The 25,783-nt window shown below is 35.6% G+C and overlaps 1 protein-coding gene across 4 annotated transcripts in view; it reads right to left on the bottom strand.

Annotated features, from left to right (window-relative positions):
- Positions 1–25,783, bottom strand: part of KIF6 (kinesin family member 6) — a 141,187-nt gene that overhangs the window by 30,478 nt on the left and 84,926 nt on the right. For all 4 annotated transcript variants that reach the window (XM_090135205.1, XM_090135206.1, XM_031594268.2 and 1 more), the window contains 2 exons: positions 24,058–24,160; positions 17,191–17,246 (listed from right to left, as the gene is read on the bottom strand). In XM_090135205.1, the coding sequence (XP_089991331.1) occupies positions 17,191–17,246; positions 24,058–24,160 (159 nt within the window). The remainder of the gene's footprint in view (positions 1–17,190; positions 17,247–24,057; positions 24,161–25,783) is intronic.

Here is a 25,783-nt window from a genome sequence, read left to right as displayed (position 1 = left end):
AGGTCATGAGGATCAAACTGCTGTATAAATACTAAAGAATTATGGCTAATTAATGTCAGAGAAATAAGAGAATATTTCTTCGATATTTAGAAGCACTGTGGAATAGGTACTGTATTCAGTACACAACAATGTAACAATTAAGTCATGTTGTTTTGGATGTCTTATGAAAAAATACAACACAAAATACAAAAACAAAACCATTAAAACCCTACCTACTCTTTGTCTATAAAAATGATACTGTGGATTTCCGTTTTGCTGACAATATAATTAAGTTATATTGTTTTCAATTATTTCTACTGAAACCAGAGAATTATTCCCTGTTTAAAGCTATCACAAACAAACAAAATATTAGAAATAAATTTTAAAACCCACAAAACTGGATTACATTTTTACAGATTAAGCCTATTTGAAAGATCCAAACTTATGGAATTTGTGCTTTGAAAGATTTATAGAGCAACTCGGTTGAAGTCAATATTCAGTGAAAGGACATTAAACATACAATTTTTTTCCCTCAAATTATTTTTTTTGATTCTGGAAATTAATATCCACAGCAAGGTTACTCTATATGGATGGTTATGAACCAATCTGCAGCAATCTTGTGATTTATCTCACTGGATTGATCTTAGCTTAGGTTCCTCAAAAAGTCATGTATTCACTATCACACATGTATCTTTATCTACCAGCTTAATACATCCCTTTCTCATGCATTATGAGCTGCAAAATACATTGTCACTGACATTTAGGAAAAAAAGAGGAGTTACAAAACAGGAGTTATTAGAAAAGGAGTTATAAGTAGGTAAAATATGATATTTATTAAAAGCCAGCTGAAAATGACTTATATGTGAAGTTCTCTGTCATGTCAATACGTGATATTAATGCCGTCAGTACAAATATGTGGAAATAGAAGAATATAAGAGCTGTTTTTAAAATGATAGCAGCCAAGAAGCTTCACTTTTAATCACCTATAATTTGCCAGTACAGCTGGGACAGACAGCACAGAGGATGCAGGAACCCTAATTTTATTGCAAGCTATTATAGTGAGCCAGCAGCATGTAATGCCCCAAACGCTCCTCCCTCCTTTTCTTCTAGCCTTCATACACTTCTGCTCCATCCATGACAGGGACCATAACACTGAAAGACATCTTGTCCTTAAATCCTATGGCCTCATGAACAAACAAGACCACCTACAGTCAGAGAGGACCCAAAGAGAAGTTCTTCGTCTAGGAAAATAAAAATCTAATCTTGCCATTCTTATAGCAAGATAATTTTCTTTTTGTTCCATAGGAATAGAAAGCTGACATTTATCTGATTCAAATAATCCAAACTTCTTATTCAGGGCAGCATAAACTGAACTCATTTCACAGAAAAGTTCCTGAGGAGGAACAGTTATTCTATTTTGGGAAAAGTAGCCTAAACTGAAATCCTACTCAGAAGGTGAGAAGGTACCACGAGGCACCTGACTATAATTCCATAAAGCTACTTAGGCAGGTAGAATTTAATCTTTCAGTTGATTTTAATCTAATTTGAAATTTCACTGTTTATTTAGATTTCCTCTGGGGGGGAAAAAAAAAAAAGCCCTCTAGTTTTCACATAGAAACGCTTACTTATGTTAACAAAAAGTTAACATTTTCTGTCTATGTTTTTGATTAGACTAATCTTGCTCTGTTTTCACTACAAATATTTGTGGGGAAGAATGAATGTTCCTGACCTGCTCTACTTTTCTTTCTATGAGAACATCATCATCCCAGTGCAAAGTCTGAAGTTCATAAGTGACACAATTAGGGGATGATTCAAATCCCTTTGCCTGCACAGATCTTCCCGTGTAAACAAATGGAAGATTTCAGTCTTTAGTACTGCCAGTTCTACAACCTTCATATATACAAATATTTACCCAAATAAATATGAAGAATAACACTCTCATTTAAAAAAAAACATTCTTCTGATTCCAACAGTGTAAATTTGTGGACAACATAATGCTTAAATATCCTCTGCAAAATTGGATTTATACTTGGGAATATCTCTCAACATATGGCTAAATATGTTTTCTGAATTTTCACCAAATAAGAAGCTAAAAGGATGTCTGAAGTTAATATTAAATATATATATATATTTTTTCCAGTGGAGTCATTCTTCTTTTGGAGATAACAATCCCAATAAAATATTCAATGCTGCAACATCGCATGTTTTGGCAAAAATGTAGTTTTTGTGAATTTAAGAACTTACTCAGCATGCAGCCAGCTGTCATTTAGGCTGTGATAAATCTGTTGGTTTTGGACTGTGTTTCTGGACACATGGTACCATCCCGAGGTATGGAAAAGAGATGAACTAGCAACACAGAATTTCAGCTTTGTGACAAGAGACAAAAGCAAAGAGGTAAAATGGAGAAGACAAAATGGAATAGAGAAGTCTAATTAGGAATGATATAAAGCAGAGAGAAGTATCCAATTATACTAATCAATAACAGAATCAGTAACTTGAATAGAGAAGCTCTCCCGTAACTTTCTGTCTTTGTGTTACCCCAGACCATTTCCAGGATCTAGAACTATCTTCCAGTTTATTTCAGACAGTGAATGCTTTGACAGTACTCTATATATTTCAAGCCAATACAAAAATGAATATGTTGCAATTAAAAAAAAAATTGATTTAAAAGCGTACATTTTTCTGGCTTCACTTGAGTCCACATTACAGGTTTTAAAACTTCTCATATGTTTAATCAGATGTTCTATATAATACTATTCTAAGGCTTCAAAGGCTGCCAACTTAAAGAATACTGGACAAGCTAGGAGTACACATACAATCCACACTTCCTCTCTTTGAGAATATTTGCAGTTAATATTGTGGACTGACCCTTATCTTTACGCAGAGTATTTTTTGACTTTGTATTTGACAGGCTTGAGCCTTTGTCAACAGTCTCTCATCTACTGTTATTTCTTAATATTTTGCTATTTTTTTACCGCATTTTCCAATCTATGTTTAGCTGAAGTCATTCCATCTTCTAGATCCTGAAATCTTCACAGCTTAGAGTGGAGACAGCATCTCTTTCTTTTTTCATCTTTGAATCTTTTTTGTTTTAATTTAAAATATCTAACAGAACATCCTCTTAATTCTTCAGGAAACCTCCCATTTCTGGAACTCACCTTCCAGGGCATACTGAGTTTTTAATTATGCTTTATGATCTAAGCATTAGATCTATGTTTAGAGTCTCCAAAAATCACAACTGGTTAATACAACTGAGGTTATGTTTTCAAGGCACAGTGCAGAACAGAGCTACAGCTGACTTGCTAGCTGAAATGTTAACACAACTTTCACCCATGACAAAACCATGCTGACAGAGGAATGTTTTGAGATTTTCCGCATGTTGCTCTAGAGTAGTTAGACTGATAAAGAGAGCATTTCTCTTTCTCTATCTAGTGGCTATCCTGGTGCGATGGTATGCTCCCTCCTGTCCAATTTCCTCCTTTGGCCTGGCTGTTAATCTTAAGTTCTTGCTCAGGACTGATAAGATGATTCTGCTAAATACTGTAACTGTGAATCAATCATCTTATCCAATAAATAGCAAACAGCCTGAGAGCCCCTTGAGCTCTAATCCTAATAGATGGCATGTGACCTCCCCAATTCCTTCTAAATATTGTGAAGTTTGAGTGACTATAGTCTCAGGGTGGATTATGTGGAATATTTACCAGAGATGACCTATTGAAATGTCTACCACTTTAAAGGCAGACATACTCCAGAGTGGAGTATGGTGGATAATCTCTTCCATGATGGTTCCCTAAGTAATGTGACCTGAGATCTCAGCTGTTAGCAAACACCAGGGGAGTATGGTATACTGACAATAAGAAAAAAACCAACATAATAGAATGCGGAGTAGGGTGGAAGTCCCATAGCCAAACCTCACGATCATCCTACAGGGTGGGGACTTGATGATACTACTGGAACCAATAAACACTCTCGCTTTCCTGAGCCATATATTGAACGTAGCCAGATTTATAGTGCTAAATTGGGCATCACTCAGAATATAAGCTCAGCCCCAGCCCCTCTGATGTCTGAGGACAAGCTGAAATGCAATGGGGTTTAATTTTCTGTCAAACTTATCTGCCCTTTTCACATGCACATGTGAAAATCTCTAAGTGGTTTGGACATCATCAGGATAAAATAAGCCAAAAGATATAAACAAGCGCTGCACTGTCTCTTGGCTTGTGGAAGTAAGCAGCTTCACGGTTTGTAATGCAGTGCCCCTACATATGCAGTTGGACCCAGCTGCTAGCCAGCTATGAAAACCTACTACACCTCTGAATTGACTGCATTTGATTTACAAAGTTGTGTGCACCCATTTGAGGAAGAGGAGTCTTGCTGAATAAGCACATATTGAAGTTCATATTTAGCGTTAGTAAGGTAGGTTTTAGAGGCAGAGTACTCATAAATTTCATAACATAACTTCCTTAAGTCTTGTAGGGAACGACTTTCAACTGAGCTTGAGGCTGGAGTTTCAACAGTTTACAAAGGATTTCTAAAGTATCTTATTTCTAATCAGACACTGAACTAGGAGACATTAAACTTAAATGAAGGTACTTGAATGGAGTAATTTCTTGAAGATGGAAACTTCAAATGCAGATAGTTATGGGACATCTTATCAGATGTACCAGATACTTTTGAAAATTGGGTGCTGAAATTTTATGACCCCACAACGTATAATAGTAAGTATATGTCATAAAAGTAATAGAAGAAAAAAAAAATACTGTTGTACCTCAGCATCCCACCACACCAAGAGCAGGCAAACTGCTCAGCCTTTCTCTGATACAAAGAAACATCTAGGGCAAATTCTGACTCTTCTATATAATCTTTGTCCTGGTGTGTTGAAAAAAATGGGTCAAAAGACTCTATAAGGACAACTTGGGGAGACAAAACAATCTGTAATCTGACTCAACACTGTTTCTGATGTAAGTGATCTGTTTTGGGATACAGGGCTGGCCAAATCCCCATGTAAAATGACAAGTCCTAGCTTTCAGAAAGTTCTCTGAGGCATCATAAAAGGAGAACTATGATTGCAACGCTCAATCAATCTCCTGATTATAGCCAAGATATTTTTCAAGGTACAAAACACAGACCTCATCAACAATAAAAGTATATTAATGATAATACATGAGTAATATATTGTAAAGTATTACCTGCTGTAGTGGATTTCTACCTTTTGTTCACTGAAGAAACATATCCAGCAATCTAAGATTTAACTGGCTCCCCTTTCTCCTTTCCTATCTCCCTTCTCGTCCTCTCCACAGATGCTGTCAAAGGTTTCTGCCCCCACAAAAGAGCAGGTAGAAGCAAGCAGCTGCCTGCGCCGTGGGTATTCCAGTACAGTCTGGCATCTCAGCACAAGAATATATTTAATGACAATTTTCAACATTTTCAAGTTAATTGGAATGTGTGAAATGCCAGCAAGGTAGCTGATGATATCTTGTAGAATTCATCAGTCAGAGAACCTTGAAAAGACAACAGGTTGAGAGTTGGATGCTCAACTCCAACTTTCATGTCAAATCTGTAGTTTCAAACCACAGTTCACACTCAGCATATGAGCAAATACATTTGGAAACATACACTTTTCCTAATACACTCTAATTCTTTCAAATTTATGTATCACGGACTCAAATGTATACATTTGACTATGATGTAGAATATGGGAAATTCTTTTCCTTGCAAAACTCAGCAAAGAAAGTAACAGTTTATGTCAACACTTCAAATTCCTTCAAGCATGATTAAATCATGAAATCTTATGAAACAGCCTTCTCTGTCACATACTGTAGGATAACTCTGCACTGTTTGTTTCTTAAGCTACTCAGTGGTCCTCTAAATTCTGTTCACATTTCTATGTATTCAATTCTATCCTGTGTATTAACTCCCTGCTCTCTCCATTTCTTGTGTTAGTTTTGGCTAGATTATGTCACTTTTTTTTTTCTTAACTAAGATGAGTGCTTCTCACTTCTCATTGATGATCACCTCTGTAACTCTTCATTATTTGGTCTGCATTTCCATAATGCCCTTTATCAAACAGGTTTTTTTTTTCAGCAGCCTTTTTTATCTCCCAGTTGGTACACACAAAGAAATAGTTTGGTAGTGTTATACAGCAAAACTGTTCAGAAACTGTGTTCATTTTTTTTTCTGATATAGCATTTTTGACCTTTCTCTTCCTTTTACTGCAGACTGCCTTTGGCTCTTTAGGTCTGAATTGCTGAGTCCAAGTCTCACTCATCTAAATGTGGGGACTGATATAATGTACCTCAGTGCCCATTTACCCAAAGGCAGAGAATTCTTCTCTATAGGAAGCAATAAGGGAAGTGACTAGTGCACATAAATTCATAACAGTTTGCATACACAATACTGGGATATCTAGGCTAACCAACAACAAACACTAAATACTCTGGAATGCAGCTCAAAATCTTGAAACTGGAATTCAGAACTTGAATGCTTTCTGAATTTAGAAACAAATACTCAGAACTTTATACTATCATCCCAAAGTTGGCTGTCACTACCCATCTTTTATTTTTATTTTTATTTTTTAAAGTCAAACTCAGTGCTGCCAAACATTTTAAACTAAACATGGATGTTTATCAAGAAGTACTCTCCAGGACACTTCAGTAGAAGGTCAAATGATTTCTGGATTCTCAGTGAGTAGAAGATAGGTTGCTGAACGGTCAGCTCAGCCAACAAAAGTAGTACTCCTGTATGCACTATAGCAAAGGTGGTTTGCATTGCAGGAATTGAACTGGACTAAAACTCTAATTTTCTGGATAGCTCTCCTGAATCTAGTTGCCTAAATTTCCTTTAAGCTATACCTTGGATGCCTAAGACTGCTTTTAGATGTTATTCAAAGTTTATAAATATTCTGCGTATCTATCTTCATTCCATGTGCTGGAAAGGAGTCAGAAATGATGCACATCTGGAAACTGTTGCTCTGTTGCATATTTATTCATTAATTCAATATTAAGCTGGCCCAAGGAAGCATCGCTGAAAAGAAATGACATATGGACAAGAAAGTATAATCTGTGCTTTGGATGTTCATTTATATGACTAAGTACAGTTTGTTATTTGATTATTACTGATAAAATAATGTGAAAATAAAGAACAAGGAATATAAAGCCAGAGAAACAACTTTGCACTTTTCCACTCTCTAAGTGGTCACATTTAGGAAATTTAAAAATAAATAGAACCTAGAGCATGAACAAACACATTCAAAGGAAAGATATTTTACCCACAGCAGGTTTTCTGACAATTACACATCAGGAAAAAAAAATTAAAATAGGAACACAGTAGATATGACAGCAATTTAAAATAAAATATGTATAAGAAAAATATGGCACTGGAGCTGCTTAGATATGCTGCCATGTTTTGAAGAAATCAGGTTTTTAAAGAGATGGGGACAAGATCTGAGTGAGAATAGGTGTATGATTTCTGTTTTTCTTGCTTGTAACTTGTGATAATTATACCAAGCAGCTACTTTTCTTTGTTTGTTTGTTTTAGATGCATATTAACATCCCAGTAGAACCTTAAATAGCTTTCTGTAAAGATGTACTATAGTTATATCAGTGTTCTAGATGAGCCCAGGCCTTCTTTTGAATTGCTCAGCAATTGAAATTGCAACCTGACTGTATATAACTTGCACAATGAGATCAGCAGCTCTGAAAATAAGTCTTTCCTCAAGCCTTAACAAAAGTGCATGAGAACATCATAAAATACAACCGTGCACTGTTGATTATACTCCTGCACCATTCACAGCCAGCTGTAATTACATCACTCTACAGTTCTACACGATTCAAAAATATGTTGATTGGGGAAAAAATAGCTATTGTATTTCAGTACACATATGTATGTGCAAATATTCTTTAAGGCTGCATCCATGCTGACCCGATGTGAAAATGAATTACAAGATCCTATGAAAAAACATTTTTGCGTTTAGTGCTCGTGAAGAGGCATAATTCTTCAACACTGCATCTCTGAATAAACTAATGGGTTTACTATTTTCAGACTTTGAGATCTTGACTCTTCACTCCTAAAGTCTCAGAACACCCAGTACTAAATAAAGACATGATCAATGGCAACTCTGTGCAAAAATATTATAGAAATATTCTTAAAACAATAATATAGTGATAAATATTATGACTTCTTTTCTCTTAAAGAGCAAATTCAACTGACTTCATCAGAACATATCAGCCTAACAAAGTAAAAACACAGCATCATTCTAGCAATATTAAGATTTTTCAGTCTGTAGGCAGACTACAAGAAGAAAATCTGTTACTGAGAGGTACTTTTCCAAGTTTATAGTCACGGCAGTTCATAACTTGATTAAATCCGATGAGCTTGGTCCATTTGGTTTTAGTTATTCTAGTGAAAACTCTAAGTAAAAAGTGTTTACTTAGGTTCTTCCTGAGCACAATTTTTTCCCCTGAACATACTTCTGTTTCTAAAGAACAGAACATCATTCGTAATAATTAGAAAATGAAAATGTTTCCTACATATGTAGATTCCAGCATAGATCCAAAGAAAACATTAATGTCTTAGGCCTGGAGTCAGTTACACTAATAAGGTTCCTCTGTTTAAAGAATAGCACATCAGGGGAGCATAATAGAGCTCTTCAAATGAATTCATTCATTTTGGTATTTTCTAAATGAGTCATTTGACAAATCATGTTTTCTTGTTCTAAGCACACATTCAGCCTATACACTGTCACCCAGGAGCATTGCCTATTGTCTGAAAGTAAAAACAAACATATGTAAGCTATGCTGAAACAATGGACAATATTTAGAATTGGCGTAAACATATGCATTGCCCCCTGAAACCAAAAGACTTGTTTCTACCAAAATAAGTTTATTTTTTAAATTTCCTGAGTGCTGCTGCAGGGACAATTTTACATTACTGAAGATGCTATCCTCTAACCTTTTCTTTCTGGGAAAAGCAGGAAAACAGTAAGGCTGCCAGAAAGCTGCTAGGACTTCTTGATTCTCTTTTTAGCCTCAGATTTGACATAGCAAGGAAGACAAATCCCGTTCTAATGAAGGACTAACAAACACATAGCAGTGACATGTCACACTGATCATACAAGATACTGGTGTTCACACTGGAACAGGTTGCCCAAGGAGGTTGTGGATGCCCCTTCTCTGGAGGCATTCAAGGCCAGGCTGGATGTGGCTCTGGGCAGACTGATCTAGTGATTGGTGACCCTGCACATAGCAGGGTCTGCTCCTAGAACAAGAAAATAGGTTCTGGAGACTCTAATCACAGCTCTGAGTCTGTCACAAGATGTTAGCAATGAGCTAAAACTTTGTAGCAATCTGCCAGGCCTGTGTGAAATGCACAACACTTCTGCCCGTAAAGCACTTTGAGAAAGATGATTAAATGCATGACACTGAGTGATCACCACATTTATATACTGTGCTCTACAGGTCACCAGTTAAACTCAGTCATAGGAATCATGCCTGAATAGTTAGATGTCAGTAGAAAAAAAACCTTAGTGTAACTGAGGGGAAAGTGATATTTCATTATGGAGAGAAGGAAATAAATTGAATTGGAAGGAGCTGTAACCAAATGGAAAAATAAGTAGCATCCTGTAAAGCTAAGTAAATCACATTTCTAACAAAGAACAAACTGCAGATGATGGCAAGGTGGTTAAGAAATAAAAGCTGCAGAAACTCAGCTGTCTTTCTGTGTTTTTAATTCCACATTTCCAAAAACCAAAATATAACATTTAAAAAATAGATTCTGAAATGCAGTCATAACGGCATGATGATCAGATATTTATCCAAAACAAACACACATAGGAAATATGTTTTTTCAGCATTATGTTGCAAAACAATTGGGCCAAGAAATTAAGGAGAAAGAATCTGAAGACTCTGTCAACCATGCCGAATGGCTTCAGCTTTAACGGCTACTGCTATTTTTGGTGGACACATAAACACGCCTGGTTTATTACAAAACTACTTTGAAACTGACCTGGAGATCAGAAACAGGCTGGGGCTTCTTAGGCACTGGGCCACCTTGAATAACATCCCAGTTGGGAAATTACAGCTGGGGGACTGTTTGTCCCTATGGCTTGTTTTCCCTATTTTTTTTTTTTTTCCCTTCACAGATGGCCACAGATTTTTCTGAGTTAATGTGATTCCTTGTGTTAGTCAGAACTGACATCCTCCAGCAGTTAACAGCAAAGTTTCACTTGAGATTCAGTACGCTAGAAATACTGCTGGTATTCCTTTTTCTGAAAAAACGGCTGTGTCCTGAGAACAGGACAGACTCTGCTAAGTCTAAGTCTGGCAGAAGATATTTGCAAGATGCAGACAGCTTCTCATAAGAGACAAAATCCGTGGAGACTAATAGTACTGAAGCTGTGTTTTTCCATATATATCCTGGTGCTGGATATCTTCACTGATGCATATTTCTAAATCTAGTACTTCTCATGGTAAACAACTGTCTCAGCTTGTTCTAGATCACTAACTTGGCTATTTGTCCAGAATTTCTAAGGTTCTCAACAGTCCAGCTCAACACAGCTTGGTGTTATTTAACCACTCATTTAAATTATTCAGCATGACAGATGCTTGTGATAAACACGATGGGTGTCAAAGGCATTGGTTAAAAACATACCAGAGAATGGGATGATTCTTTCCACTAAGATTGGATTAAGAGCAAGAGGACAAAATGAAAAGATAAACAAAGGAAACGAAACAAAACAAAAAAAATAGGAACAGAAAAATGGCTACCTACTTACAGCTGTTTTTTATTTTGTTGTTGTTGTTGTTGTTGTTTGTTGTTTCTTTTTTGTTTTTTGGAGAGGTACTCACTACATTCACACGCTTTCATATTTTACCTCAGCCAATTTATTCAGCACATGTACAGTTTTTTCTCTTCTCAGTCTCAGAATAATTGAAAATCCCTGAGAAACTTTGGCATAAGAAACAGGAGGACAAATTGTGACAAAGAACAATTAACTGGCATATAACTTTTTCCTTCAGGTATTTGTAGTTCGCACAGAATAGCAATACTTCTGTACAGTAGTAGTGATCCACACTGTATCTCTTAAATATAGGGCAGACCCAAAGTGACTGGCTGAGTACACAGTGATGGACTGTTCTCAAGACCAGCAAAATGCTGAGCAGCCTTAATGGTGAAATTGTAAGTGAAGTTCAATATACTGCAATATATTTCATAATATAAGGACGACATATGCATTACAATTTTATTTTAGTTTTTATATTGCAACTATATCTAATTCAAATTGTCCTATATCAACTGAAAAAAAAAAAAAAAAACCACCCAACAACCAAAACCAACAACCAGAAAGCAAAATACATGACTTTTCTGAATTGTCTTTTCAACCTTTACTCTAGTACAACACAAGCTCACGACCTCAGCTAAAGTTTTTCTTCAGTAAAGAGTTCAAGATTTCAAGTTACACAGACTTCTAAGGTCTCTGCTAAGAACAGCAATTCGTACCAACCTACCTAAAGAATGAATAGAATGGAATGATACTATTGTGTTATCTATTCATTCAATCTTCATACTGAATTCATTCACTTATATGCTGCTTGCATCTCATTTGAAACAGATTTGCTTGTGGAATGTAGCCTTTTTATGTTTTCTTTATTTTTTCTTGGAGCTAGTCAGTTCCCTAAAAACCCAACTCTGCTATTTTTCATCTGCCATAGTCATTTTCAGTGAAATTCACTGTGTATGCACATCTGATATAAAACTGTGTAAACACTTGATACTTTCTGGAATTCAGCTAGAATAGTGTATTATGCTAAACAACAGCTCTGAAGTCTCAGTGTTAATTTCCATAAAAAGACAATGAAGGATGGAATGCATTACTAGAGCCTCACTTCATTCATGGCTGAAACAATGTCCAGTGAATAAGTGTCTCTCCACTTAGAATGTTTATACTAATATAAAATTAATAGATAATGCTACTTACAATATAGAGCTTTAAGAAAGTAACGTTGATTTTGAAGGAGTTTGTTTTTGTATAGCAGATTATCACAGCATATTCAGTTAACTTAGCTTCCATGTAAAGAACGGACTTTTCTTCAACAGAAGAATTATACCTTTCTTAAGTACATATGCTTATTCAGCAGAAGTTAACAAAATGATTTTTAGTAATTCATGACTTCCCTCAACTCTTTCAATCCATATAATCACGGCCTAAAATATGCGCAATATTCCTAGAATCATCCTTGATATTCTAATTTTTAAGCAATAGATTCTCCTTCCCAAAGAAAGTAATTTATGCCTACATGAGAAGATAAAACTTTGAAGATAGTCAAAATAGCCAACAGAGTGCTGTCAGTCAAGAACACCTAGAAGTTTTTGGACAGAAAAAAATGTAGACTGGAAAATAGAAACAGAACAGAATTGACCAGAAGTAGCAGCTGTGATCAGACATCACATACCTTTTTCAAATCAAAATCTTGCCATCAGTAGTCTTCTTTTATAGCATCATTTTAATTATCAACTTTTATAACTTGTCTGCTCATTTTAAATTAAAATAAATTTTATATAAATTTTAAATGAAATTAAAATAAAATCATGATCATATACACTAAAACTTTACTACTGTTACAAGGAAGCCTTTTTACTCTCTTCCTAGTTGCCCCCATTCCCTGTTTCTTACTGTTACTTTTCATGTATACATGGATAGAGTCTTGCACATAGAGAAAAGTTGATCATAAATACAGGCTCTACATTATTTATGTTCTGAATAGGTTTTATATTTACTTTGCATTCACAGAAAGAACAGTGCAATGTGTAAGACAGTGAATAAGAATCAGTTGAGCACTGTTACATCTTGTCCTCACACTCTCCCCTCACCATTTCAGTGTAACACTCCATGAACTGCAATACGTAAGGACAACTTTCTTTTTTTAGCAATTTGCAAGGAAATCAGATAAAGATCCTTCTATAACCTTGCTTTGAAATACAAGAACATTACTTCATTATACACTGTCATTGGTTTTGGTACCCTATGGTCTTGTGCACTAAATTCAAAGCTTGAACCGAGGCAGAGCAGTGCAACATCTCAGCATTCCTGTGGGTATAGCCACATCGTCAACATCATGTGCACATAATCCACCCACCTACCCTTTCTAATTCCAAGAGTGCCTGTTTCCTCACACTGTTATTACTCCCACATGAGTTTGCCCTTTCTCTCTCAGCTTCAATAACAACATTAGCTGATTTCTGGACAGACAAAAAACAACAGCTGCTTTCCTTTCCTTTGGGCATTAAATACCATTTAGTACACTTTTTTTTTTCCTTAGGAAAAGAAAAACCAAACTAACCCTAATAGTGGTATAAATACTCCAAAATAGACATTTACAGAGATGAATTGGAAATGTTTACCAATCCTAAATGCAACTAATGTGTAGCACATTCCTGTGTGTGAGCAATATTTTTAGTCACTAGATTCTGAATGAATGTATCATTTTAACCCACATTGAAAACAGTATGCTTAATGCCCCCCAACGCTGCTGTATGATTCATAAAGGAGCACTTGGGGCTTTCTCTTGGTATTTAATATTTACCAGTTTGTTCAGATGTTCTCCTTCATATCAACAATGCTCTTGATAATGATGTAAAAAGCTGTTGTTGACAACTGTGTCCTAAAAATAAAACTCCTGCTAACCTTAACAAGGTGATACTATATCACTGCCTCACTTTCTTCTCAAGTACTGCCCTATGCATTCCATGATGTTATTCATGAACAACAAGGACCTGCATAAACTGGAATGCATACATGCAATTTTTGGCCATTACATTCTGTTTATCGATATCTTCAGCAGTCTGGAACCTTTCCTATAGGGTGATGGATGATGCCTGTGCCTTTGCTGAATGAGAGCTTTGCAGTGATTGGACAGAGGCAGCATTTCCAAAGTTACTTAGAATTTATTAATTAGCACAAATTAATTTACACAAGTTAGGTATGTCAAATTTCATCTTAAGCTTATTAGATTTTGTGGAAAGAAAGGGAAATCTAAACGTTAACAAATTCCTTTCACCTCACAGAGAGTTTCTGACTATCTGACATTTTGCTTTCCATTACAAACCGAATTGTCAACTTTTTTCATTCAACAATACTAGTCATAATGAATAAGACTAAGCTTATAAAGAAGCCCTTGCTGCTGATACATACTGACCTTGAAAAAAAATGCTCACTCTCTTGCTCCTCAATCCTTGCACCAAAACTCTCTGTTCCCTCATTTGTGCCTAAAATGGATCACTAGAATTACCTGGGCTACAAAAACTTTCCCCTTATTCTTCCTATTTGTCTTTCTCTCCGTCTATTTGTCTATCTATTTGAATATTAGATGAATAAAACTTCCGTCCTACAAGAAAGTTCCCCTTCTTATTTCTAAGTCATGATGAAAAGTAATCATGATGAAAAATCTGAGAGACACATATTGTTCTTCATAAAAATAATTCTAAAATATCCACATTCACCGCAGTGCTGTTAAGCATAAAAGGAAGCAGAATCCAGGAACATGTGGTATAGTAGCGAAGGGGCACGCTAGCCACAATGTCTCATTTCTTATGTTACAGTCACTCTACACTTAACATCCAGCTTGCATCTAGACTATGTTTTCCTTAATCTTTTTATGCAAGCAATAACATCAGCAAAAGCCTACCACGAAAATCTTATTCCAGATTCCTTTTTCCAGCTTTAACTTTCTGACGTGTTTTTGAAATGCTAATGCAATTGAGAAGTGGTTAGATTATTCTGTGTACTGAAAAACACGTTTCCAGTCAGAACGAAAAGATATTTATGACACACAAGTTACAGCCAACTGCTGTCACTATCTCAGAATGTAATCAGACTGCATGAAATGTGCTTTATGACCTCTGTGGTGCATAGTTTTATACTATTAAATATAGCTTAGAAATTGAAGAAACTGATATTGATGGGATCTGTTCTTGATTGTGCACAAGGCAGACAGGAATGCTTAAGGAAACCAAAATAACAATACAAGTAAATGAAAGATCTATTTGCAGGCTGCAGAGGACTCTTATTCTTCCTGCCATATTTTCAGTAAAAATGTGGCAGATAAATAGCCTTACTTAGTATCTTTAATGTTATGCATACTATGAACATGACAAATGAATGTTTTTTCAGGCTGCTAAACTATGCTAACCAAAGCAATTGCATTTGGTAAGCTGAGTAAGCCAGAAAGTTTTGTTCTTGATGCAAAGGTTTAATAACTTTTAGATTGGTGCTAATAGGCAGATTAATTTACAACCATGATTAATAGCAAGCTGGACATGAGAAGAGAACAGCTGAATAAAATACACTATGTATATTAACCAGAGTGCTAATTTTCCATGCAGCATAACCTTACACAGAAAGAATTCAGGGAAAGATTGTATGATATGATCAGTCTCAAACCTCAAATATTGGTGCTTAACAACAATCCACAAAGCACTACATAGTCTGCAGAGATCAGCATATTCATATGGAATCTGAATATAATGGATGGAATCTGTTGCTCATACAGAAAGATTACAGTATGAACTAAATGAAAGGACTTCTTCCATTTTACAACCAAAATTAAAAAAAAAAAAAAAAAAGAGACTACTTAAATACAAGATGCAAGTAAGGTGGCTGCTAGGTTCCTATCCTCAAGCATCACTATTACAACATCTGGCACTGAGAATTATGTGCTAGTGTGTGACTGCTCCTTGCTGGTGTTCTCTATGCTTGTTCTAAAATGGATTACATCTTCAGCAAGAGAAAGAATTTTGACACCCAATGCTGACTTTGGCTCTACCTCAATCTATGCCAAAAACTCATTTGGGCTAAATATCACATATGAGTAAACCGAGGAGAAAGAATAATTCAGGACATTATGAACTTCAGGACAGAAGGAGAGGAGAAGTTGTATCCTGATCTTATGGCTCATCAGATGTGCCTTGTTTTGTAGAAACAACCCTGTGTTCAGAACACTGGCTCTGCAACGGATGTCTCTGGTTCTGCATCCCTTCAAAACATCCTTGTGCAGAGGTTTGAACAAACTGTGCCATCATGGCTGAAATTTTCCACGTAGCTCACATAATTTTAAATACACTGTGTAGCATTCCCAAATAGGCATTGTGATGTACCTAATAGTGACTTGGACCAGAATCTGGCTGTAGTTACCATTCATTGCCATGCAGAATATAATCACAACTATTATGAAAGTATAGAGTAATCATCAAGAAGGCTTTGAGATTTTTGTCCTTTTCCAGCAATCAAATGCTATTATGAGACAAGAAGTGATGATGAGTTATTGCCCATGTCTGCTGATATCACCTGCAGAGGAAGGAGATAGAAACTGGGAGCCACACCTCAATGCTGAATTGCCTGTAAAGTTATTTCCTCACAGTCTATATTTGAATCTTGAAGAGATTTGGTACGCCTGAATGTCTACATACAAAATAACATGGACCTGATCTCCAAAGACAAAAGCTATGTTTCACATTTGATATAGAGCCTGGACAGCCAGTTGGGAAGGAGGTCAGACCTCAAAAGAACTCAGAAATTACCTAGAAAGATATCAAGGGCTGGAAGGAAGATTGGATAAGACTTCACTTGCATTCAGTATATTTCTAGATGATTTTTGGCTTTGAATAATTTGTAATTGGAAGCCAAATATATGCTGCTGGCACCCTAAAATAAAAAACAAAGAATTCCCCCACTAAGCTGCAGGACTCCTCTTAATCATTCCAATTAATCTGTATGAAGTGCAGAGGAGTAATTAAACAAAGAAAGCTTCTTCTAACAAAAGCTATATGAAATTAAAAATAAAATACAGTTCTTCATCCACAGATATGAAAATTTGGAACAATGGTCTTTGGACCCTTTTATTCTACAAGGAAATTCAGGAAATCCAATATCAGTATCTTAACTTCTCCCTTTGCTATATTTAAGACTTCCTATCAAATAAAGAACAGATCTGTTTTTCACATTATTTTCAATAATCACGTTATTTGCAATAATCACATTTTCACGCTACTCAGATTAAAACTGATACATAAAATTATTACTAATAACAAGTTAATTTATCTCTTTGGAAATCTTAGTAACATATTGATTCACCTATTTTAGAAATTAAATCTCTTTATATATCCTGTGAATGTTGTGATTTCATCAGCTATAGATGTAAAATGAAAGTGAAATGTACTCACTTATTTTATTTCTCACTTCATTTATTTTTTCTCCAAGACATTTAGCTTCAGCAAACCTTTAATGCAATGATACAGAAAACACAACAGTTAAAACCTTTGTTTACCATAGAATACTGAATTCTTCAGGGCTACTTTTTGTTTTGTAAGTAGAACAGGATGGAAAATATTTTCCATGCAAAAAGAGTTTGGTCTAAAAGAAACCATTTCAAATACAATTAATAGATATGCTAGAAAGAAAATAAATTGATATGATGATAAATATTATTTCAATCTAAAGACTGTTTTTCTTTAAATATATAATAGTAATTTATTACAATGAAGTATGCTAATATTCATATAATAATCTATTAATTTTAATATGATAAGTTAATTGCAATTTTTTATAACATACAGCTATATAGAAAGAGAGCACAGAAAAAAAAAATCATAAGCGAAAACAAAATATTTGAACTTCTGCTCATGAGGAAATCAAACATTTAAACCCATAATATGCATACTGACAATCATCATTTGTGCTATGTGAACATGCGTGTCCCCATCATTAAGAAACCTCTCAAACAGAAAAATAAGGTGTGAATAAGTTACATTATTCTGTCCTACCACCAGTCCTCGTGTGAATGCAAATATTTGAATTATATATGTACCTACTGGTATGATCCAATATTGATACAAGCTAAATCTAGCTAAATTAAGACATACAAATATCAAGCAAACAACAGCCCAAGTAGGAAGAATGGAAACAAATCAATAAATCTGGCTTTGGAAAATACCTTTTTATAATATTCAGATAACTGGATCTCAAATTAAAGCTGGAAGTGAGCTTTTTTATTATTATTATTATTTAATGTGAAATTTCCTCTGGTATATTTCATCATAGAGGAATGCAATTTCTGTAAATAAAGGATAGAAATAGACTAAATTTTTTGTTTTCCTTCAAGAAAATTTATAATTGCCTTTTGTAATACGCAATATTTGTTTTACTTAATATACCACATTTCTATCATCCCAGCATAAAATAGGGCCTTTCCATCTTGGCCTAGTGTTTTGACAGGAAAAATGAACTTAGTCATTTCTTGGAGGAGAGACCAAAGGAAGCTCAGCATGCAGAAGGACATGTTGCTGGTGATTCAGTAGGTGGTTCTTCTCTCAGAGTGTCTACTGAACTAATCTACTCACGTATTTCTTTAGTGTGTGTTTGTAAAAGAAAACCACCTGTGGCAAATAAACATCACTTGATCCTTTCTACAAAAGTAGGGATGATAAATCTGGCAGCCTGGACAAGTCTAGTACTGGTAACTGTACTCCTGCAAAGATCCATTTTCATTCTTCAGTCCCCTTCTTTTGATGCTGCAAATACCTTTCATATGCTTTTTAATATTCTGTTTTTTTTTTTTTTCTTCCATAACTGATTGAATTTAAGTAGAAAATTATTCATAGAGAGAAAGTTCATCTGAGGTCATCCTTGATAAGAGGTAATGTGATGATCACATTTTACTAACTCTCATTTCCAAAGCACTGAATAATGTCAGTGAAACAGTCCTCAAAACATCCATGGCTATTTTTAAGAACTCTTAAAAAAGGTCAAGCAAGGACTTAACGAATGTAAAAAATTTCATTTCCATGCAAAATATTATGAATAACAGCACAGACATATATCCCAAATTGTTAAGAGTGAAGTAATTTAAACCGTATATGGAGGTTGCTCTGAAAGTAATATCTCCTATTTATTTCCATGGAAACAATAGATAGAAAGAGTGCAATAATGCTGTTTGATAGAGCAAATTCTCAGCTACAAAACACCTTTTTTCAATATAGTCACTGTTAGCTATGCATTTTTGCCAGTGATGAACAAGAACCTGCATACTGAGCTGATAAATATCTGCACCAGTGGTGACACACAGTCACTGTCTTCACTTCTGAAAAGCAACACTCACTGTGCTCACATCCACTGCTGCATCTCCATGAACGTTCACAAGGCATTTCTTCCAGAGCAGCCCTCATACATACTGACAGTGTCTCGCCTGCCTGCAAGTTTGGTGATACTGCAAGTTCTTAGGGAGCCAAGACCGTGTTTCTCTCTTGTAATTGAACAGTACTGTGTAAAATTTCCAGCAGTTATATGTCTAAAATAACTCACTGACAACATCCTGATAGCATTCAGATCAAGAATTCACATGGCACATTAATTATTCTAACGATCAGGATTTTCTTTTTAGCTTGCAGCATGATGCTGCAGTGATGCTCACTTCAGTGTTATAAAGCATTCCTCTCACTGTATGTATCTCTTGTTCTTTAATAAGTTTGTGACATCTACATATTTCATTAAAAAGCAGAGCCTTACAAATGCTCTTACATTCTTTACATTCTCTGTAGCCTGTTAGAACTTGATGCCTTATCCTCTTTTTTCCCTAGCAGTTTTCTGATATTTTACAATGGTTCTTGGCATAATTACTCCACTATACTTATTTAACTCAGTACTGCATAAAGCTGTTAAGGAAAAATGGCATCTATATGAGACATTCATAGGCTAAGTGTATACTGCTGTGCAGGTTATAACTGTTAATTCATTATAACAGTTGAAATAGTAAAAGTTTAAAATGTAGAAAGACAATTTGCTACACTGTGACCATTGTCATGTGATATTGGGCTTGATGTGAAAGCCCTGTTATTCTCATCTCTGCAAATCAAACCCTGTTGGATGTGGAGACAGAACTGCAGCACACAATTTTTCATTAAGCCTGCGACTGACCTGGATGAGTCTTGGTCTAACAGGATAACTGAGGAGATCCACAAATTGTATTTCTGTCTAACTCAAATAGTGGCAAAACATAGATATGAATATCCCATTGGGAAGTGAGTCTTGGAAAACTGCCTTTTCTCAATTAGTTCAAATCCCAACTGAAATTTGAAAGAGCTGGAACTTCCAGCAACCACATTCACATCTGAACGCTTATTTTCAAGGCAGAATTTAACAGAGCTAAATAGCTCCAGCTGGGGTATTCTTCAGCACTTCCTGTATCTTGCATAATGAAAGCAGAAGCCTTTGAAGTATCTGTGGGACTTTTATATAACCATTAGAACTAGTTCAGACTTAGAATACCCAAGCAAGTACAGAAGACTGTGTAAAGATCTAAAGGGAACAAACAAAAGTACCTTTCTCTTTCTTCCCTCCAGCTTCCATAGATCAAATATTAACCTCATTAACTAACTATTTGAGTCAAAAGTGAACTCTGATTCATGTTCACAGATAAGATTCAGTTGGACAAGTTGAAGCCAGTTGCCTATCCAGCCTATGTCTGTAGCTAGTTGCCTTGAAAACAGGAATAGCTGAATGGGCCATGCATCTGTTTCTCAAACCCCACAGCTTATAAACTGGCATTGTAACTTAAACTAACACTTGGCATTAGTCTATGATAGACCAAGAAATTCCATCTGGGACTATGAATCACAGTCAAATTAAATAAGCATGATAAAGACAAAATTTGATTCTATTATTGAAAGAAAAGGACTACTCTAAGAAAAAAATCTCTCATAAAGTTCATATTGATATAAATAAAAATGAGTGAACAAATACACTGTTAGCTCAAAAGAGTCCATGAGTATCCTCCACGAATAGAGAATTGTCATGGAGTAAGAATTTTGCAAAGGTTTAACTCATCAAAAAAGGTCAGTAATTAAAATTTTAATTTTTGTATTTTGAATGTATTTTGAAAAACAAATCCCTACTTTATAACGTAAAACAAGGCAAATTCAAATGAGACAGCAGAGATATTTAGTGGAATATGCAAACATTCATTCATTTCTAATTAGAAACTGAGTGACTTAAGTGAAACACATCCTTTCCATGAAACTCATCCATAGCTACCAAGCTACTGAAAAAACAAGTTAGCTGCTAAGCAGCTGAGACACAGAAAGCAAGGAAAGAGGCAAGTGGAAAAAATTAATAGAGAACATCAAAGGGGAAACTAGATTTACATTACATATGGGAACTTAGTACAATTTTACTACTGGAAATACTGACTAGGATGGAATTTAAAAGGCTTTGTGCAATATACAATATTGCACTGGAGTGGCTTAGCTGGGAAGATTTGTAGCTTTACTGCACGAGAAAATGTGACAGATTTTTCTCCTCCTTAGAGAAGCAACTCTTAAGAGAACATGATTATACCGAGTAACAGGACACTATTAAGTCCTCAGAAAGTCAGGTGTAGGATGTTCAAATTCCAACAGTCTCATTTTGTCTGGGCACAAGCACAGGTATTCAAGCAGCACTGCAGTTGTTCTAGAAGAAAACTAGAAAGAGTTTTTTCCTATTAACTGTAAACTAAGCTATAGATCATTTTTTCGGTCTTACAAGACTGCTTTTCTAGTAGCTCCATAAGCAATTGCACTAACAGGATAGTCTCAATCTATTGTCTTTCACACAGCAAGTTGCTAAATGATCTTCAAAGCTAAATGATTTTTAACTAAGTAAGCTTCCTTTTTTTTTTTTTCTCATTAATCCAGGCATGGTAGTAAGTTACAGTACTGAGTTATATTCCCTGTAAAGATCTCTGAAGTAGTGATGAAAAGCTTTATGTTTGAAACAGTATTGATTTTATTCATGTGATTTTCTAATTTTTTTTTATGGCAAGATAGATATTTTTCAGTATTTGATTTAATCAAATGATTACATTTGATTATTTATAAATAAGCAGTTACAGAATATATATACATACATAGTACATGCATACACACAGAATCAAAGCATGACTGACATTGGAAGGGACCTGTGATGGTTATTTGTTCAAGTAGGGACATCTAGAGCAGGTTGCCCAGGACCTTGTCCAGGCAGCTTTTTTACAAGGAGGGAGAATCCACAATTCATATATGTCAATAATTTCACAGCCTGGGAAATAGTTGCTACTTTTGCTGTCAAACTTTGAACTATGCTCATTGACAAATCACCATTCAATTAATACAAGAACAGTATAAATACCAGCCAAAGAAAATCTACCCAAAATATCCAAAGGAAAAAGTATGACAGCTAAAAATAAGTACTTTCTGACCCAAATACTGTTGTTGGTATGACAAAAGCGGTTATGTAACTATAAACAAAAATATTAACATGAGAAATCTCTATGTAAAGGGAAGTTACAGTAACCTTTAAACATCTGGTGTCCACACACGTCTTCCTGTGCAATTTGAACACTGGCTGGGTAACCCAGTTTTTGTGCAACTGGTGGTTCAGAGGTTGCATTCCAAATTACAGACTGGACTTTTATAAACCTATTTTAATGAACTCAGTATACTTGGAGCTACAAATATCTCACTAAAATCTACTGTAAAATGACATGGAGAACTTGTTTCTCGTTTCTACGTATCAGCCTTCACATTAGCACCAATTTCATCAACCAGCTGCTGCAAATTAGAGAGGGGCTACACAAGGCATGAGTCTGAATCTCTTTGTCTTTTAGGGAAAGAAAATCTGGTGTCAAAGTCTGTGGGTTCCACACATCTCTATTACATGTTCTGAAACCAAAAGTATACACTGGTTTACTTCAGTAGTAATAACTATCAGAGAAAATGTGGTAGAATTCTGGTTAACTAGAAGAAATTCAGGACACGGTTCAGAGCTGCTGTGCTCCCATGATCATGCTGTAACCATGAAGTGTTCTCTTAATAGACAGCAACATCAGAAATTATTGCAGTGCAAGATACATGTGGCATCATCTATTGGGCAGATGGAAGACATTATTAAAGGTCCGATTTACACGCATAACATTTTATGTGCATCTAATACTTTGTCAGTTATGCATCTGTGGCTGCAAGTGGTAGACCTGGATAGAAAATTAGCCAGTTCACAAAAATTGTAAGTAGCAAGATCATGAGTAAGTCACAAAGACATGGAGATCATTTATTGCCTGAGTTTTGAGGAAATAAATGAATATTTGATTCAGTGACCCTGAAAATAATGTCTTGCATGCCTGTTTAGTAGGAAAATTGTTCTATTAGTGAAATATAAGAAAGCAGATGAGACATTGAGGAGACTCAAGGGGAAAAAAGAACAGAAAAAAAATCAAGAAAAAAACATAAGAAATGAGGTAAAGCCTGATTAGGTTGGAAGGGCACACTGAGAGATCTGCTTTTGGCATGCCTAAGCTAAAAACGTCATATTTCTCTTACAGAGCATGGAGGATTAATGCTTGCAAAACTGACAGTGAAACAGTACTGTTATACAAACAACAAGAACAAGTCTTGATGGTTTAGTTTTTGAGATGTGTAAAGTCTGCTACATGAAAATTCATGTTAATATTTCACCATTCTCACCATCTTCACCAGAAGATTTTGAAGTGCTTTCCTAGCGTTAACAACAAATGTGGAAGGATAAATTATTTCTGTTTTAGAGAGCAAAACAGGAAGAAAGAACCTAAAATCATTTGGCAAACAAGTTAGGAGTAACAGACCAAAGCATCTGTTAAACATCTCCTGCTTTACTGTCCAATTTAGTGCTGAAGCCAGTAAAGCATTTTTGACAATGGAAATTACAGTAATCAATTTGGTCACATGAATCTAGCTTCCTTTCAATAATTCATGATCATGAATACCATTTACCACACTGCTTCCATAGGGCTACAAAGATAAGATGAAAAAAACCAGAGGAAAGATGCACTGAGACCACTAATACCATTTTCATATTCTCTTCAGACTTTCATTCTGTCATCACTGTGCCCTCCAAATAAGAAATCTCCCTGTAAGAAAAGACTAAGTTTCTGCAAATTCTCAGTAGAAGCATAGGACACCCAATCTAAAATTATGCATTCTTACCCAGGCTCATAATAAACTCTCAGATGCCTTTCTCCAGCTGTATCTTCCTGGGACACTCACCTCTGTTTGAGAAGCTGTTTGTTGTCCTCAATGGTTATACTATCAGCATGGTCCTGCTTGAAAACTTCAAAAGCCTCCTGACATCCAAGTGACATCTTTCCTTCTTTCTCAAGAAAAAAAACAGGAACTGTGTCAGAGTGTATAAGAGACAGACATTTCACATTTCCTTAATCCCATTTTAGACAAATCAGCCAAAGCATCTTAAATAACCTGGCAGATTATGCTCTGTTGCCCACCAAGAGGAAAGAATTTTTCACAAAAGAACTGACAAGTTTTAATCTGGCAAGTTAATTCAGCTTCACTACAGAGAAACATAGTCTGAAAGCTTGCACTGAATAAGTTCTATATAAAGTTGACTTTATGCAAAGTCAACTTAAAATTTTGATAAATAAAACCAATGTATGGAATTTTAAAGTATTGAAAATATTCTGAAGTGTAAGAATATTAGAAGGATTTTCACAACATCAAGCTGCACTTTGCTTCAGTATTTCTTTCACCCCTTTATCATATTTACCCCAAGATGTGACTTGAATATTTTCAGTTCTTCGGGAAGAGAAAAACTGGAAATTATTTTAATTACATGTGTTTTATATTCCTCAGTGAATGTTATCCCATTAGTTAGTGAATTAGTAGTTAGTGAATCAGGTATTGTACCTATAAAAACAGCTGATTTCTGCTACTTAGACTTTCAGTACTGGATTTATTTCCTATTGGCACCAGAAAGTCATTACATATTTGTCCTTCAGATCTTTTTTCAAAATACTACAGGAAAGTATTATGATCTCTATTATTTACCAATTCTCATTGCTGAATGATCCACAAATCTAAATAAGAAGTTATGCACACTATTTTAAATAAATAAATAAATAAATCAAAGCCTGTCTTTCTGTTTCAGAGCTATCATAGAATGTTTTGGTTTAGAAGGGGACTGTAAGATCATATAGTTCCAAGCCCCCTGCTGCAGGCAGGGACACCTCCCTTTAGACCAGGTAGTTCACAGTCCCATCCAGCCTGGTCTTGAATGCTTCTGGGTTGGAACATCCACAGCCTTATTGGACAACCAGATGAAGTGTCTCATCACCCATACAGTAAAGAATTTCTCTACAATATCTATTCTAAATCTACCCTCTTGCAGTTTAAAGCCATTTCCTCTCGTCCTGTTGCTACCTGCCCTTATAAAGAGTCCCTCCCCATCTTTCCTAAAGGCCAGGTACTGGAAGGATGCTATAAGATCTCCTCAGATCCTTTTCTTCTCCAGGCTGAAGAGCTCCAGCTCTCTCAGCCTGTTGTCATAGGGGCGGTGCTCTAACCCTCTGATCCTCTTTGTGTCTCTCCTCCGGACCAGCCCCAACAACTCCATGCCCTTCTTGTGTTGGGGCTCCAAAACTGGATGCAGTAATCCGTGTGAGGTCCCACAAGAGCAGAATAGAGAGGCAGAATCACTTCCCTTAACCTGCTGGTCACACTCCTCTTGATGCAATCCAGGATACAGTTGACCTTCTGGGCTGCAAACACACATTGCTGGCTCATATGGAATCTTTCATCAATCGACATTCCCAAAACCTTCTCCTCAGGGCTGCTATCCCTCTAGATAGCACCCCTTCCCTCTGTCAAAGGGGACATCGAATCTGTTGTGCACAAGAATACTAAAGTTTATTGGGAGTTTTGCTGTACAAGAGTTTTCTATATGATTTGTGCCAATGAACCACCATTACCAACAACCTAC

This window comes from Phasianus colchicus, chromosome 2, assembly GCF_987193195.1.
Source record: "Phasianus colchicus chromosome 2, bPhaCol1.hap1.1, whole genome shotgun sequence".
NCBI lineage: Eukaryota > Metazoa > Chordata > Aves > Galliformes > Phasianidae > Phasianus > Phasianus colchicus.
Note: the sequence above shows the minus strand (reverse complement) of the source record. Positions and strands in the feature narration are given on the sequence as shown.